Genomic DNA, 18,140 nt, shown 5'->3' with positions numbered 1-18,140 from the left:
AGAGTTACATGGTCGCATGTACATTTTTAGGATCATTCTGAATTTAACATAGAAAATATATTGGGTAGGTACAATGCCAGGTGGGAGGAGTCCTGTTAATAGGCTATTGAAGTAATTCAGGAGAAAGACATCACCTTGGGCTAGAACAGAAGCAGAGGAGAAGTCAAGGATGGGACAGAATAAGGCCATATTTGGCAGGAAACATGACTGCACTTTGAGGCAGATTAATCATGGAGGAAGGCAGTGTGGGGAGTGAGATAACAGCAATCTGGTTCGCCACTTCACTGAATTAAAGGACACTGGAAGAGGAATAGGTTGGAGGGAATGGTTCTGAGTGAGGTTTTGGACATCATGAGCTGAAAGAGCCTTTGAGACATCCAAGTGGAGGTACTAACTTGGCAGCAGGAACTCTAGGGAGAAACATGGACTGAGACTAGAAAGACAGGTCATGTGCAAATACATGGAGACTGGCAGTGTGGGCCTCGATAAGGTTGCTGAGGGAGAGTACAGAAGAAAGGAAGGGGATTGAGGACAGAGCCCTAAAGAGCCTTAACACTTATAACCTGTGCTGAGAAGTAGAGGCCAGATAGGAAAACCAGAGCATGCAATGCCTGAGAAGCAGGGAGAAGATGCTCAAGGATGAAGCAGGCAGCAGAAACAGATGTGCTAAGTGCCCAGCACAAGGAGGACTGAGAGGCATCCATGAGGTAGCACCATAACAGTCATCCATGGCCACAGCCACAGCAATGGTCAGATGGGAAGAAGCAGCATGGAGTATGTGGAGCAGAGCATGGGAAGGGAAAGGATGCAGTTCACCAGAAGAGCTTGGCCAGAAAATAGGACAAGTCTGGCAAGATAGCACAGAAGCTGGAGGAGTCAACTTTGTTTCCTTGTTGTTGTCGCTATCTGTACCAGGGCCATATCCAGCCCCTGCTCCATGTTCTCCATGTGACCAGAAGACAGGCCCAGGGGCCAGGTCCCATTTCTGTGCTCTCTCCCATTATCTGAGTGGAGTACATTCTTGTCTTGACGCGTCCAATCTGTCACCACATTGCATTCACCTCAGTATCACCCAGGAGGCCTTCTTTACCCACCAATAAGCTCAGTCACAGTTCTATCCAAACAGGCATCCTTGGGTATACCAGATATATCCATTGTCTCTGATCCCTTCACGATCATTTTCTCCTTTCTACATTAGCAACTGTCTTTGGTGCCTTTGAACCTACCTCTCAGCATCCCTTCCTTTGGGCAAAAACACACATGAATCAAAATGTCAACTCCTTTAAGTATATAAATGTGTTTCATCAAGCCGATTAGTAACAGTGGTTCATGGTATCAGGGCCTCCTCCTGCTAGTGGCAGGCCAACAATGAGTGTGTGTGTATGTGCGTGTGCATGCATGCATGTGTGTACACATATGTGCATGTTTGTGCATGGCTGCCTTGTGCTTATATGTGTGTACATATATGTGTGCACTTGGAGGTGAAAGGGGGGCTAGAGTCCATGTGCTTGTCTTGGGACCAGGGGCAACCCTAACATATTTTCCTAACTCTGGTTGCTGTGGACTGCAGCCACTGGGAAGCCTGGCACCCCCGACGGATAGCAAAGTCGCAGAGAAGGAAAAGAAGCCCCCAACAGCAACTACCAAGGGGGGAAGGGGAAAAGGAAAAGGCAAGAAGAAAGGGAAAGTGAAAGAGGAGGTGGAGGAAGAAACAGACCCCCGGAAGATCGAGCTGCTGAACTGGGTATGCACAGAGTCTTCACTCCCCTTTCCTGGGTCACGAAGATCACGAGTTGGTGACTGTCATTCTCCAGGGAAAGGGACAGTAGTCCCTGTTGCCTCTGCTTCAGCTCCACCCAGGCTCTGAGTCCCAGAAGGCAGTGGAGCAGTGATGGGATGGTGTCAATATTTCAAAAGGCAGCAGCAGGTTTCACAAACAGCAGGCATTCCTGCCTTGTGGGAAAATGAAGCTCAGAGAGGTGCCCAACATGGCTCTCTCTGCCTGGCAGATACGTAGATGCTTAATACCTGAAAATATGGTAAAACAACCAATTATTAGGAAATAAACATAGTTCAGGGAACAGTAGAAGGAGCCCATGATTGGGATGTGCAGGTAACAGCACTTGTCTGAGCCAGGAGGCGCAGTGTTCCTGGCCTTGCTGCCACACGCTGCAGTGTTCCTGGCCTTGCTGCTCTGACCACATAGACAAGGAAGGCATGAGGGCTCTGCCCTGACATGTGACTCTGACATCGTCACAGCCACTAAACTCTCCCCAGCTGCTCTCTCCAGAAGACTTCTCATTATATACTGAATACTTCAGTTTCCATCATTTTTAAAGGGCAGAAGCAGAAACAATAGATAATAGCGTATAAAATATTATAATCCACTGCCTCAAAATACATTGTGTATGGAGTCCAGGGCTTAGAGGTTCAAGTACTGATTATAGTTGCATTTTGCAAAGAATGCTACCGTTTACGTGCCATCTTTCTTTGCCATCTTTATTTCATGATGTTTTTAAATATTTTATTTATTTATTTATTCATGAGAGACACAGAGATTGAGAGGCAGAGACATAAGCAGTGGGAGAAGCAGGCTCCACACAGGGAGCCTGACGTGAAACTTGATCCCAGGTCTCCAGGATCACACCCTGGGCTGAAGGCACTAAACTGCTGAGCCACCCGCCTGCCCGCCATCTTTATTTCAAAAGAAAAGTGAATAAACTCAATTTTTAATTAAAATTAAACTGAGGGATGCCTGGGTGGCTCAGCGGTTGAGCATCTGCCTTTGGCCCAGGGCGTGATACTGGAGTCCCAGGATCGAGTCCCACATCAGGCTCCCTGCATGGAGCCTGCTTCTCCCTCTGCCTGTGTCTCTACCTCTCTGTGTGTCTCTCATGAATAAATAAATAAAATCTTAAAAAAAAAAAAAAACTAAATCGAAACTGGAGAGACCAACACTAGTTTGGTTGTAATTTTGAATCCTCTTCAATTTGTTTTAAAATTTTAAAAATTTGTCAAGCTTTGATACTCTGATAGGAAAGGTAGGGACCAAGCTGAGAAAAAAGAGGGGAGATGGGGAGTATTTACTCCAGACAAACTCAAAGGCAAAGAGAACCAGATTTGGCATGCTCTAGGGCCTAGGGGGTCAGACTGTACTTTTCCAGATGCTTCCAGTCTGCCTCTTGCCTGGAATCTCTCTGGGAGGCCACTCATGGGCTCCCTCTTTATTTGAGAGAGAGACAGAAATAATGAGAGAGAGCATAAGCAGGGAAGAGAGGGAGAAGCAGGCTCCTCGCTGAGCAGGGAGCCTGATGTGGGACTCAATCCTAGGACCCTGGGATCATGACCTGTGCTGAAGGCAGATGCTCCACTGACTGAGCCACCCAGGTGCTCCTCATGGGCTCTCTCTTGTTGGTTTGTTCAGGTAAATGCTCTGGAACAAGCCATGCTGGATGCTTTAGTCTTAGATCGAGTGGACTTTGTGAAGCTCCTGATTGAAAATGGAGTGAATATGCAACACTTTCTCACCATTCCAAGACTGGAAGAGCTTTACAACACAGTAAGTGTTCTAGAAGGAGGGAGACCAGAGGGAAGCTAGCCATCTGATTATATTTATCACCAGTGCATATTTTTATAAATGCCCAAAGACGAGCGCAGAATCCCTGGAACACTGGTTTCAGTTGGGAGGCCTATCATTTAATGGCAGGTGGCTGTTCTCACCCATGCTGGCCACTGCTTATGTTCACGTTCTTACCAAACTACTGCCATGCCTCACCAGACAGCTTCAGAAAGAACTCAGGTGTGGTATATGAACACTAGTTTATACAAAGAGAGAATCTAGCTTCCTAAGTCATTAACAGAGTGAAATGTTACCAGGGTGAGCAGTTTCTTGGGACATCCACTTAAAAAGCAGCACTTAAAGCAGCTTCAGAGAAAAATGAACTAAGCTTTCACACCAAAGAACTCCACTATCTGAGAATGCAAATATACGTGCAAAATCCTCTTGGCATGTATTATTATAATGTGGATTTTGAGAATGTACATTCCCTGTTCCCATTATAAAATATCACATAATGAAAATGGTCACCAGCAGTTGTTTGGTCCTTGCTGAATTTTTCACACAATATTGCATACCATAAGGTGCTCTTTAAAATAATTCAATGGGAAGCACTTAGTGCATTTTTGAACATGTACTCCTTAACCACAACCAGTCCTATCTTGTGAAAGAAACAGTCTGATAGTGGATTACATTCCAGCTCTCACAGGTCATTAATTCCATAGAGTAGGGTAGGATTTAGTTCCAAGAGTTCAAGAGAAAAACATATTTAATATGGCTGAATGCTTCTCTTTCAGAGGCTGGGTCCACCAAACACACTTCATTTGCTGGTGAGAGATGTAAAAAAGGTCAGTCTGCCATTTTATATTTCTTACCCACTGGTGTCTTTCAATATGACATTTTATAAAGCAATTTTTTAATTTCTAAAATATATTATTGGAGGCATCAGAAATAATGAATTCCTCTCTCCATAAAAGGGTTTACTTCAAACTAAAAAAATGTATATATATTATCTTTTTTAAGTTTCACATTCATCCCCACACATGGTAGGCTCATGTTGAATGACTGATTATGGCACCATTACCAACGCCTGGGGCAACAGCCAGGGAGGTGTCATCCTACCGCTGACCTGAGCCTCCATGTCAGTAGAGCCTCATGTTCTGCATCTACTTTAAGATCCACTGCTCACTCCTTCACTTGAGCCAGTTCCCAGAAGGAACATGCCTCATGTCACTGTGTGTGTTCTGTTAACTGAAGCAGTTGTCCTCTCTGCTCCGTCATTAGTGATAGATGTTCCCCACCACCCCGTGCCTTCTACTGCTACTAACTACTTACCATCCGTGTTCCTGTAGGATCTCGTTCACTCACTGTTCTGTCGTGTCACCACAGGCTGAAGGATTAGGTTGGATTAATGTAGAAGTGACTCATTCCTCTAGGATGCAGTCTCTGGCTTGCAAAGTGTGGAACGTGTATTCATATTCTGAGCAAGAGAAAATGACTCAAATGAGAAAATGGAGTTTTCAGAGTCCTAGGTAGCCTGGTCATCCTTTACACAAATGTCTACTTCTAAGAATTCAGGAATTCAGCTTCTACAAATACACACTGGATCAGCACAGAATCAGTGGATCTGAGAGCCAAGAGGGACCAGTGCCCTTGCTTCCCTCCATTAGGAATCTGATTCCCCAGATCCCATAGATTAGGAAGAGCAAACATTCAAAAGCTACACCTACCCAAATTCAGACCCAACCATTTCTCACTTAAATGGCTTCAAGAATCCTCTTCCCATCTCCAGCCCTATGCCCCTGACCATACCAGTCGCAGGACTCCCTAACTTAAAATCCTCCAAAATCTCATGAAGCTCAAAGTCCTTCCAGGACACTTGTACCCCATTGAACTCAGGTCCAGCAACATCCCCTACTCTTTCCCATCCCATCCCCACCCCAGGTACACATGCCATACTCTCTGAGGCCCACAGAGTGGGCCATGCCTTGCTCATGTCTGCAGTGTTCTTCCTCTCTGTCACCCACAGTTCCTGCTTTGTCTGCTCCTGGCTACTTCAGGTAAGCTGTGCCTCAGGAGTTCAGGGCCAAATTCACTGTTTGTAGCTTTGCCCCCTTCTCCAAAATAGTGAGCTCCTTGAGGGCAGGGCCACCTCTCCTTGTCTCTGCATATGGAATCCCCGACAGGGTGAAGGATCATCTATAGGGGCTGAACAAACTCCTTAATGCCTGCGTGAAGTATTTTGGCAAAATGTGGCCGATTCTAATATAAAACAGAGGACATTTGGAATGTGTAATCTCTGTGCAATGGGCCCCAAGTTCCCACCATCATTTCAGCCATGTGAAACTAAACAAACAATAAGACATAACATATAGAAAAGAAAAAAGAAAAAAAAAATCCTTACAATCAACTGGTCATCTCTGCCTCCTGGTTAAGTCAACAGTCCAGGTACATGAGTGACTAGCCAACCTTGTCTCAACATATCCTGTTGTATTTTGTTGCAACACTCTACTTCTCCTTCAGAAAGTCACAGGGCACCTTGTGGAACTTTCCCTAAGAAATTCCCAGCCCTGGGATGCACTGTCTTCCCACTGCCTCCTGTGGAGTCCTCCTTCCCGTCAATGTGGTTACTTCCTCCTTCAGCACAAAATCTGGACTCCAGTCTCCTGAAGCTGGCTTCTCCCCTACAGGCAGCTATCAAAGCACCTTCTCAATAGAACTCATCTGCTCTCACAAAGGAGGTTCCACAGCAGGTGCACCCTATCTCCTCTACATCTACACATGCACACAGCAGGCCATTTTGAACTAGCCCACGGACAAGTCCAGGGCTCTACCCTGCAGTCTCATGGCTTTCTAACTTTTCTCACTGGGAAAGCTTAACTCCATTCTCTGAAGTATGGCTTAATTCTCATCTATCTCAGTCATATGGTAATAGACTGAATATTGTTTAATCTGTTCCTTACATCAACATCCAAGTTGTGGCCTGGAATGGCTACTTGCGCCCAAGGTGTGTGATGAAGACCACACTTGGGATGCATTCTTGCAGGGCCTGAGACATGGCTTCTTTTCTTCCAGGGCAACTTGCCACCTGATTACCACATCAGCCTAATCGACATAGGGCTTGTGCTGGAGTACCTCATGGGCGGGGCGTATCGCTGCAATTATACTCGGAAGAGCTTCCGGACCCTTTATAACAACTTGTTTGGACCTAAGAGGGTAGAACAAAGTGAACTTGTGATGTTTTATTGTTCCTAGAGTCACATGTGGTCCCTTGCTGTCCTTCCCAATATAACTCAGCCTATTCAAAGCCAAGTTCATCACCCCATCCTCAAACACACCTTTCCTTCCTCCAGTAGCAATCCAGGTGTGAAGCTGTACAGTCCCTAGAGATGCCCATGTTTCACCCAGAGCCTTTACACTCTCAGTCCTCAATTACATCTGCCCTCTGTCCTTTGTCCAAAATAGGCTTCCTCCTAGGCTCCCTTGTCTCTGCCCTCTCCAATCCATCCTATTGCTGTAGCTACCTTCATCTTCCAAACCAAGGAACATAGCTGTGCATTCCCTGCTCAAATCCAGTGCTCCCCACCACCTGAGGAATCACTGCCAAACTCATTATATCACAGCATCCAAGGCCCTCTGTCAGCCTGAGAACTGCTCCACACTGTCATGGGACACCAGAAACCTCTGCCAGAATCAAACTGTACTACTGTACTAGCCATGTTTTTCCCCTGATCAAAATTCCACGCATATTGCAAGCCCAACTCAAATATCAGATCTTTCATGAAGCCCTCCTCTCGACCCCCACATAGAACTCCATAAGTTCTGTGTCTGCATTTCTGTTAGAGAACCTCTCTGATTCCATCTGAAATCAGATATATGTCTGCACATCTTTCTCCTTAACTGACTTTGGCTGTCCAGAAGCAGTTTCCATATTAAAGCATTTCCTTTCCTTGAGTATTGCCCTTAATTGTTAATGATATAAAGTACGTTTTAACCTAGGATTATGTCCCCTACTAACACTACTACTAATGTACTACTGATGTTACTGTCACTAACATTAGTTATATGATTAAATGGATGTTTTTATCCTCTTTTATTATGCAGCCTAAAGCTCTTAAACTTCTAGGAATGGAAGTAAGTAAGATATGTTTTCATTGATTTTATATTCACCAATAATCACTTTATGAGTCCAGTCAGGCTTTCTGTTTTTTTAGAGTCAACTTTTGTTATATAGACTTTCCTAGAAAACAATTTATTTATTCTAGACTTTCAAATTCATTGTTATAAACCTTAATATTGTATTCTGTTTCAAACTCCTCAATATCTTAATTGTGCGCCCTTCTGATTTTTAAAAAATTTTATATCTTCTTTTTTTCTTAACCAACTGGCCTACATATTTGATTGGTATTTTTGCTTCATCAAGCAACTTTCCTTTTCCTGTTTTTGTTCTTAATAATACTTGCTTCATTTTTATTCATTCCTTTCATATACTTTCTATAGTTACTGTATTGTTTTATTGACTCCTTTTGTAAGTGAGGCTGACTCATTTTCAATCTTCCCTTTATTGCAATAAATGCATGAAAGGTATAAATTTTTCTCTGAGCATTGTTTTCATGATATTTCACGAATATAGGTAAGTAGAACCTTCACTGCCATTCATTTCTAAAGTGTTTATAATTTTCTCTCTAATCCAAGAGCATTTAAAGTTTTGTTTTTTGTTTTTTGTTTTTTTTTTAATGTGTGAGGGAGAACACAACCAGGGGAGGAGAGGCAGAGGGAGAGGGAGAAGAAGACTCCCCACTGAGCAGGGAGTCAGCTGGCTCCTGCAGGGCTCAATCCCAGGACCCTGAGGTCATGACCTGAGCTGAAGGCAGACACTTAACTGACTGAGCCACCCAGGTGCCCCTAACCCAAGAGTATTTAAAATCCATAAGTACATTTAAGTATTTCCAGATGCAGACTTTGTTGTTGTTTTATTCCTTGATATGTAGACTACATGATTTCTGGAATCTTTTGAGATACAAAATCTCAAAGGACTTGGAGTATAATGCCTGGTAGAGTTTTGGTAAGATCCATGTATGCTAGAAATAAACATGTATTCTTGGTTTGTTGGGAATATTTCTTACATTTAGCTGTCAGATCAAACTTGGTAATTATGTAATTTAATTTGTTTCTATATTTAGGAATTTTTTCAAGTTCATTTCTAAGTGAGGTGCATTCAGGGACTCTTACTGTGATTGTGGATGTGTCCATTTCTCTTTATACATCCAGTTCGTATCTTTTGTTATTTTATTGGGTTGTTTCTCTTTTTCTTGTTGATAGTGGTTTCGGAAAATTAACTCCTCCTTATTATATCCTCTCTCTAGCAATCTTAAAACTATTTTAAGATAATTTACATGCAATTAATATTTTGATAATATTATATATTATAGAAAGGTAGGCTTAAAGGGCTTCTGTTTCATAACATTTCATAGCCATTTGTATATTTATATTTACTTTGATATATATATTTTTAAATATATACATATATATTTAAAGGTGGGGGAAGGGCAAGGGAAGGAGAGAGTCTTAAGCAGATTCCACATTTAACATGGAGCCTGACACAGGGCTAATTTGGTTTGTTCTTGAAAATAAAGCTATGTTTATTTTAAAATTTCTATATGGCAATTTTAACCTATATAGAACAATCTTCCCTAAATTACTATAACTGTAGTTTTACTGTGACAAATTAGAAAAATAGAACAAAAACACTTAAATCCAGAGCAAGGTATGGCAGTTTCAATAAAAATGTTACAACGACTCACTAAGATTATACCAATTAAGTCAGTCATGAATAACGCATGATAGGAATTAGAGAGCCCCACCCCCGGCCCAGCCACTCCAGCTGTGTGAATGTGCGCATGTTATCCAGACTTTGGGCCACAACTTCCTCATCTGAGGGAATGGAAGAAATTCACAATCTCTGAGTCATTGAAGAATAAGTATAGATAATTGATGGGAAAGCTGTTTGCAAAAGAATAAATATCCATGTCTATTATTCCACTGAGTATTGAAGTCTTAGCCTGCAATAATCTGAGCCCCACATATTTTTCATTTTGCTCCCATGTTGCACTCCCAATCCTTGCAGTCATGACCCACCTTTCTTTCAGATGCTATTCTATTTTCAGAACCATCGCTCATCATCCCTTTAAGAAATGGAAAGTTTGGCTTTTCCTCTGTACCACACTCATGAAAGGACAGAGCTCATTTAAAAAGGAATGTTTGCTCCATTTAAACACTGATAAGGAAACCTACAAGATTTTTCTCTATCCCCTTCTACATTTTCCTATTAATCTCTGGTTCACATATATCTGGCAAATGAGTGTTGATATTGGGAGACTTCCCTGAGGAAATAAACTTTACCTGCCTCTCCCATGGTGCTGTTTGTATTTTAGTGTATTCTTTGTTTCAGTTTTGCAGCATGTCCTCAGGGTTTTATTTTATTTATTTATTCATGAGAGACATAGGGAGAGGCAGAGACATAGGCAGACGAAGAAGCAGGCTCCCTGCGAGGAGCCCAATGCAGGACTCAATCCCAGGACCCCAGGATCATTCCCTGAGCCAAAGGCAGACACTCGACCACTGAGCCACCCAGGCTTCCAAGGGTTTTAAAATATTTACTACTGAAGTATAGTTGACATACAATGTTATATTAGTTTCGGGTGTACGGCTGATTCAACAATTCTATACATTACTCAATGCTCACCCTGACAAGTGTCATCACCATCTGTCACCATACAGCGTTATTACAACATTATTGCCTATATTCCCTATGCTGTAGTTTTCATCTCTAAGACTTGTTTATTTTATAACTAGAAGTCTGTACCTCTGAATCCCCTTCACTTATTTCACCCATCCCTACATACCCTCCCTTCTGGCAGCCACCAGTTTTTTCTCTGTACATAAGTCTGGGATTTTTGCTTGTCAGCTTATTTATTTGTTTTGTTTTCTAGATTCCACACATAAGTGAAAATCATGTAGTATCTTTCTCTTTCTAACTTATTTTACTTATGATAATATCCTCTACATCCATCCATGTTGTTGCAAATGACAAGATCTTATTCTTTCTTACAGCTGAGTAATATTCCATTGTGTATAAATACCACATCTTCATTCATTCATCTGTCGATGGACACGTGTTGCTTTCACATCTTAGCTATTGTAAATAATATTGCAATAAACATAGGGGTATATGTATCTTTTCAAATTAGTATTTTTGTTTTCTTTGAGTAAATGGTCAGCAGTGGAATTACTGGATCATAGGGTAGTTCTATTTTTAATATTTTGAGGAACCTCCATACGGTTTTCCACAGTGGCTGCACCAGCTTGCATTTCCACCAACAGTGTATGAGGGTGCCTTTTCCTCCACATCCCCATGTATACTTGTTATTTGTATTCCCTCAGTTTTTAAAGGCTTGTGAAAAAAAAAAAAACCTGCCAACCCAGGAGTATAAACTCATCAAACAGTAGTATGCTATTTCCATCCATTTGGGTTTAGATGGTTTACTTATTATAATAAACATGTGCTTCTATTCACAAGAATCAATATACTGAGTGGGAACTGCAGATATGTTTACAAAATCTCTTTATTACTGCTGACAAAGGGTTCTCCTTTTTTTTTGGTAGTCATGAAATCCTTTCTTGTGCACTTATGGCAGAACCGTGAAAAATGTGTTTGCCTCCCCTCAGGATGATGAGCCTCCAGCCAAAGGGAAGAAGAAGAAAAAGAAGAAAAAGGAGGAAGAGATTGACATTGATGTAGATGACCCTGCTGTGAGTCGGTTCCAGTACCCCTTCCATGAGCTGATGGTGTGGGCTGTGCTGATGAAGCGCCAGAAAATGGCAGTCTTCCTCTGGCAGCGAGGAGAGGAGAGCATGGCCAAAGCACTGGTGGCCTGTAAGCTCTACAAGTCCATGGCCCATGAATCCTCCGAGAGTGAGCTGGTGGATGATATCTCCCAGGATTTGGACAACAACTCAAAGTTAGTGTCTCAAGGGAACTTAAGAACCAGGAGAAATTACTGTCCTGAGTACTTGCCCTTTTGGGGGAGGGTGGCAAATGTATTTCTCACTTAAGTACAATTATGTTTATTTTTTAAATAATCTTTTTTTTAAAGAGTTATTTATTTATTCACGAGAGAGAGAGGCAGAGACATAGGCAGAGGGAGAAGCAGGTCCCTCACAGAGAGCCCAATGCAGGACTCTATCCCAGGACCCAAGGATCATGACCTGAGCCACCCAGGCTTCCCAGTACAATTATGTTTAAAGCTTGTTCATAAATCACTTTGTCCATTATGTCAATATTTTTTCTTCTGTCTCTCTGAGGTATTTCTATACTGTCATTGTTTTTATTGCCCTCTCGTTGAGCTATTGAAACATAATTCTAATGCAAATACAGTAAAACGGATTTCCATACAGAAATACACAAAAGAGAACAACTCTCATAAATGTGTCCCTGAACATGAATGTCCCAAGTGCTCCTCCATTTTCCTCCCGTTTAGCTGGGACAGGACAGCTAGAGGGGCCAGTTAGGCTCTGATAACTCCCCAGTAAGTTAAGCTGTGGCTAACTAGTTTCTCCTTTGGGCAAGTCTTGTTAAGAAGATCAGAGTACTCTGACATATTTCAGGATGCTTCCTTTTCTCCTCCTTGTGTTGACACATGAGGAGATTTTTCTCTCATCTTCTCTATGGGAACTTGTGGAGCTCTTGGTGGTACAACTCACAAAAGTGTGAGCACACTTCCCTAAGACTGGGCCCCCCTGGAGTTATTAAGTCTCAGATGTGTGCTCACAGAGCCTCCAACAATTTATCAATTATAGTTTGGGTTTTCCTACCCCCTCTGCTCTGGTTCTAGAGGTTTGTGCTCTAGTAAGTCATGAGTCTCTGTATCTGCCTGTTTGTCTCTGCAATTTTGGGAGAAGTTGGCCCTATGACCTCAATTCTCTGATGAATTTAGAAGAGTTATCAATTTTTCAGTTTGTCCAACCTTTCACTTATTGTTAGGACAAGTGGTCACTTCCAAGCCCCTTACATGCAGAACTCAAACCCAGAAGTCCCAATACAACTTTATACGCCCATAAACTTGAGGCCTGTACAATCAACTCTGCCAACATCTAACATCTTCGTTTTCTGAGACACACTGCTCTTATTTTGGACTCAGTGATTTCCAAAGTCACTAGCTGATTTCTAAACATCAAGAATTCAAGGCTATCTAAAAAATAAGGAAGTATTCTCCCAATTCAGTGGGTTGCTCAGCAATATCCTTCTGCTTCTTGGAAGATTATCATGGTGCTACGTCACTGCACAGCCTATAGGACCTGAGGCCTGAAAGCATTCCTCTTGAGAGAACAGAGAATGCCATTCCTCCCTTCTATATCCTTCAGCTCATCACTGGACTAAAACTTTACAAAAAATGAAACAAAAACATGAAGGGTGATCACCATGGGACTTTATCTTAACCGCATTCCATGAAAATGTTGAAGGAACAGAGCATGTTTATGACTGTTATTGAATATTTGAATGAGGGTCATGTAGAAAATGGAATAAATTTTATGTTTACAGGGGCAACTGGGTGCCTCGGTTGATTAAATGTCTGCCTTCAGTTCAGGTCACCATCTCAGGGTACTGGGATCAAGCCCTGCATTGGGCTCTCTGCTCAGCAGGAAGTCGGCTTCTCCCTCTGTGTTCTCTCTCTCTCTCTCTCTCTCTCTCTCTCTCTGACTTAGTCTCTCTCAAGTAAATATTTTTAAAAATATTTTTTAAAAATATTATGTCTACAATTCAACTTATGTCATCCTCTCCTCCCCCAACTTGGCTCACATTACTTTCCCATCCTCCACCTCCAATGACTAGAACTTCACTCCTCTATGCCCCATGACAGCTAGAACCTGTCTCTTTCATAGCATTGACAGTGTTGAATTCTCTTGTAACCAGCATGTCATTGAAATATTGCACACATGCTGAGAAGGCATACATACAAATGTATGTGTTCACATACCAGTATATGACTAGCACCTAGATCAAGAAACAGGAACTTACTCAGACCTGCCAGCCTTCCTGGTGTCCCCTTTCAATGTCCATCTGTACCCTCCACAAAAGGTAGTCACTATTCTGACTTCCATTGCCACAGGGGCTTTGCTGTCCTTTTTGTCTGTATCCCTGTTCCATGAATACTCAAGGGAAAGAAATTGTCTTCTTATCTTTGTGTCCCTGGGGCCTGAGGGGCAGATGTGGGGTCCAATATGAACTCCATTTGAGGGGCACTCGGGTGGGTCAGTGGTTGAGTGACTGTCTTTGGCTCAGGTCATGATCCCAGGGTCCAGGGATCAAGTCCCGCATCAGGTTCCCTGTGCAGAGCCTGCTTCTCCCTCTGCCTATGTCTCTGCCTCTGTGTGTGTGTGTCTCTCATGAATAAATAAATAAAATCTTTTTTAATTTTTAAAATTAAAAAAAAAAGCTCCATTTGCAGCAAGAACAGTCAGTAGCCCAATATGACCAAGCACAGAGTCCTGGTCCCAAGCCATTCCGCTCTGGCAACATACCCCATGAGCCTCCTGATTGCAGAGGATTGGAAATCAAGCATTCTGTGTTCTGTGGCTCCATGATGTCCCTGTCAACATGTCTCTCTAACAAAGAGCATGTGACATTGCAGCTTTAGTTCTGATCTCATATCTTTCCCTCCAGAGACTTTGGCCAGCTTGCCGTGGAGTTGTTAGATCAGTCCTATAAGCATGATGAGCAGATTGCCATGAAACTGCTGACTTATGAGCTGAAGAATTGGAGCAACTCCACATGCCTCAAGCTGGCGGTGGCTGCCAAGCACCGGGACTTCATCGCTCACACCTGCAGCCAGATGCTGCTGACTGACATGTGGATGGGAAGGCTGAGAATGCGGAAAAACCCCGGCCTAAAAGTACGTATGACTTGTGGTTATATCAGTAACAAGTGACACCTGTGAGCTCTTAACGCTGCACCCTGCTTAGCTGGGCACTTCCTGGGGATTATTTCATTTATTCCTCAGAACAACCCCAACAGGCAGATGTTTCTCTTTGAGATGAAAACCTGACATTTCGATATTAAGTAACTTACCTAGTAAAGCGTGGTAAAGCATGGGTCCAGGATCTGAACCCAAGTGGTCTAATGCCCAACCTAACCACAATCCCTGGCTTACAGAGCTTGGAGTCCACCTTAACTAACCTCAAACCCCTGGACAGGCCATCTACTTGCCATTGAAGCAGGCATCTGAACTCTGTTTCTACAGATCCCCTTACAACTCTAAAGTTATGTGATGTTATTTTAATTGGCAATGTTTTCGCTACATAGGGTTTCTAAGAGAATATAAAGTTATGAAAGGGTTTGCAAAGGATGTAGTGGGTAGAAAAGTGTATTGTCATCAAATCCTAGCTCTGCTGTTTACTATTAATGACTAGGTTACCTTTTTTTTTCTTTTAAGTTGTCTCCACACCCAGCGCGGATCCCAGTGCAGGGCTTGAACTCACAACGCTGAGAGCAAGATCTGAGCTGAGATCAAGAGTTGGACATCTAACCAACTGAGCCACCCAAGTGCCCCAACTATTAGGTTATCTTTAGATAACCCAGTCCCTAATGGCAATATTATGCCAATCTCATGAGATAGCCATGAGTATAAAGAAAAGACATTGTATGTTATACTGTGTAGTGTGGTTCTGTCAAATAGAAGGCAATCCATGTCTTAAAACGTATGAAGGTTATGCTTTATTCCTGTATGAAAAATGAGCAGCAGGATTAAGTCAGTCAGATTAAATGGGTATAAGGAGTCATTGAGATCCAAGAAGAAAGTGATCAAGAAGAACAGAAATGACTCCAATAGATGGAGGTACTAAGAAGCTACAAGTATCAGAGATATACGTTAAGGAAGAAAACAAGAACAATTTCCTAATAAGAAAATCCTTCAAGAGAATGTAGAAGGGGAATCCAATCTCAGGAAAAACAAAAATATACACAATAGTTAAGTTTCAGTTATGATTAAAATTAAAATTTGGAATGATTCTGAATGGCTGATAGAGTGTAAAAAAGACCATTTGACCTCTGATTCCAAGAACATGATCCTTTAGTGCTGCCAGAATTCTATATTAAAATTGCTATTTGGCCATGCAATACACAATATTTATATATTAATAAAAGTGGAAATGCTTATTCTTGGTTTTCAGCCTTTAGAGTTGGCCCATAGACAAAGCACTGAAGACTCAAATAGGATTCCTAAACAATTCAAATGCCACCAAGTATGAAAACTCAAAAGCAAAGGCACAGCAGGGAAAAATTGGGTGGTGGAAGGCAGAAGAGAGGGCAGTAAGAAGGATAATATCCCATATTATAAAGTGGGAAATTGAGACTATCAAATGTTGACACAAAAGATAAAGATTTCAGCTTATGATGTAAAGTTACAAAGGCAACTTTTTGGGAACTGAAAATATTCATGTTGCTATTAAAGGTGGAACAGAGGAATAGGATGAAAAGGTCAAATCTTGTCTAAAATCATAGGATGTCAATAGGTCATACTTACATTAACAAAGAAATAACAGTATAAGATACCACTCAGGTTGTTCAAAATGTGAAGTTATCATTAAGAACTAAAATCAGAAATAGTAGGATGCCTGGGTGGCTCAGTGGTTGAGCATCTGCCTTCAGCTCAGGGTATGATCCCGGCCTCCTGGGATCAAGTCCTACATCAGGCCCCTTGCAGGGTGCCTGCTTCTCCCTCTGCCTATGTCTCTGCCTCTCTCTGTGTGTCTCTCATGAATAAATAAACAAAATCTTTAAAAAAATAAAATCAGAAATAGTTCAAAGTTACTATGTCAAAATATAATTCAAAGATTTCTCTTGAAGATAAATGATTTGAAATTATATATTTAAAAAACACATTCCAAATCTGAGTATATCAAACTGGAACAACCAACATCAACACATATTTTTTTTTAACACATATTTTTAAATTACTGGATTTTAGTGAAAAACAAAAAGCTCTCTGGACATCCAGGCAAGATGCAACAACAACAAAAGTGACTTATAAGGGAAAGAAAATTACCATCAGACTTTCAACAGCAATCATTTGTGTCAGGAAAAAAAAAGTAGGGTGTGTCATATAAAGATACTCCCAGAAGGAAAATGACAAGTCAGGATTTTATATCCAACAAAAGTGATTGTTAAATATAAAGGGTAGACAAAAGTTCTTACCAACAGGCAAGAACCCCAGGAAATACTGTTCCTGGGAGCCCTTTCTGAAGACTATTAGAGAATGACCTTCCAAGAACCAAAATAACCAGAGAGACATCAGTATAAGGACTAATGAAAAGCCTCAGATATTTACTTACAGTGCTGAAACTAGGGAAGGGTAAGACGGAGAGACCATAGTATGTAATGGCTATGTGTTCTAATAATGTAGATATAATATAACCATTTTAAAAGGGAAGAAAGAATCAGAGCACCTATGCAAAAAAAAAAAAAAAAGGAAATGTTTTCAGCAATCATGATTGATAGTAGTAGTATTAACAGTGTTATTCTAAAACTATAAAGTTAAAGCAACTGAGTAACAAGGGATATTTTAATTCTATAATCAGATCAGTCCTTGAGAACTAGGACTCAGTGTGAAACAAAAGGAAACACAGCTATAGTCTAGAAAGGTCAGAGTAGAAAGCCTGTAGCACTTATTGGAAGCATCAATATGAACTCATTCCTTCTCTGACCCATGAAAAGCCTAGATACAATGACCTACCTAAAAGCCATAAACATCTCCAATATCATTTCCCACTAACTGGAGCCAGAATTTCTTAGTGATGTGGTCCTTTCCAGATCCAGCAAGAAATGTACAAGATAAGCCTAGAACATCTTGACACACCAGAAGGCAAAGAAGCTATCAAAGACCAGTAGGGTAAGAACCGGAAGACCAGAAGTTTCCACTGGCCAAAGATGGGACAATTTGACATTTAGTAATATTACTAACAGCAATAGATGGAAATATATTATACATGTTTAAATCCATGAGTTTATAATGATATTTTAATATCTTCAGTGGATAATAAGAAACCAATTCATTATCTGGAAGATAGTTAAATAAGAATCAAGCATTCATCCTGCATTTTCTACAGGAACTCAACCATGAGTAACCACTGAGAAGATGAAGGGAAATGTGAGAGTGTTCATAGATTTATTCCAACTAAGAGATGAAAAATAAATGAGTTAGAACATCACCAACTCTCAACACCCAGTGAGTTAACAAATCTAATGAGCATCAGTGGCTGCAAACATCACCAAGCCCTTCCTGATGAAGGAACATACTGTCTACAGTCTCAGCAAGGAGCTTGAACCTGGGTCTGGTCAGGACTCTGCATCCAGTCACCAAGTGGACAAAGGAACACCTTGAATAGTATAAAAGTCATGTAATCCCCCAAATCCACTCCATAATCAACTCTACGGGTCCAAATCCTCGAGCTCTTCAGATAGCCATCCAGAAAACATGCATACCAAAAAAACAATTTAAAAACATACCAGAAAAAAAAATAAAAATAA

At 41.4% G+C, this 18,140-nt stretch overlaps 1 protein-coding gene and 1 long non-coding RNA gene across 7 annotated transcripts in view; one reads left to right on the top strand and one right to left on the bottom strand.

Moving 5' to 3' along the window:
- Positions 1–18,140, bottom strand: part of LOC129510114 (uncharacterized) — a 73,679-nt gene that overhangs the window by 6,221 nt on the left and 49,318 nt on the right. The window contains exons 2-3 of one of the 2 annotated variants that reach the window (XR_008664528.1): positions 4,892–5,036; positions 1,718–2,028 (exon numbers count right to left, since the gene is read on the bottom strand). This is a non-coding gene — a long non-coding RNA (uncharacterized LOC129510114). The remainder of the gene's footprint in view (positions 1–1,717; positions 2,029–4,891; positions 5,037–18,140) is intronic. The other variant, XR_008664527.1, reaches the window with a different exon arrangement.
- TRPM1 (transient receptor potential cation channel subfamily M member 1) overlaps positions 1–18,140 on the top strand; it is a 71,206-nt gene that overhangs the window by 14,201 nt on the left and 38,865 nt on the right. For 3 of the 5 annotated variants that reach the window (XM_055325980.1, XM_055325979.1, XM_055325984.1), the window contains 7 exons: positions 1,571–1,744; positions 3,425–3,559; positions 4,354–4,404; positions 6,632–6,772; positions 7,661–7,690; positions 11,285–11,577; positions 14,280–14,508. In XM_055325980.1, coding sequence (XP_055181955.1) covers positions 1,571–1,744; positions 3,425–3,559; positions 4,354–4,404; positions 6,632–6,772; positions 7,661–7,690; positions 11,285–11,577; positions 14,280–14,508 — 1,053 coding nt within the window. The remainder of the gene's footprint in view (positions 1–1,570; positions 1,745–3,424; positions 3,560–4,353; positions 4,405–6,631; positions 6,773–7,660; positions 7,691–11,284; positions 11,578–14,279; positions 14,509–18,140) is intronic. The other 2 variants (XM_055325981.1, XM_055325982.1) reach the window with 2 other exon arrangements.

This window comes from Nyctereutes procyonoides, unplaced genomic scaffold (assembly GCF_905146905.1).
Source record: "Nyctereutes procyonoides isolate TBG_1078 unplaced genomic scaffold, NYPRO_anot_genome, whole genome shotgun sequence".
Lineage (NCBI taxonomy): Eukaryota > Metazoa > Chordata > Mammalia > Carnivora > Canidae > Nyctereutes > Nyctereutes procyonoides.
Note: the sequence above shows the minus strand (reverse complement) of the source record. Positions and strands in the feature narration are given on the sequence as shown.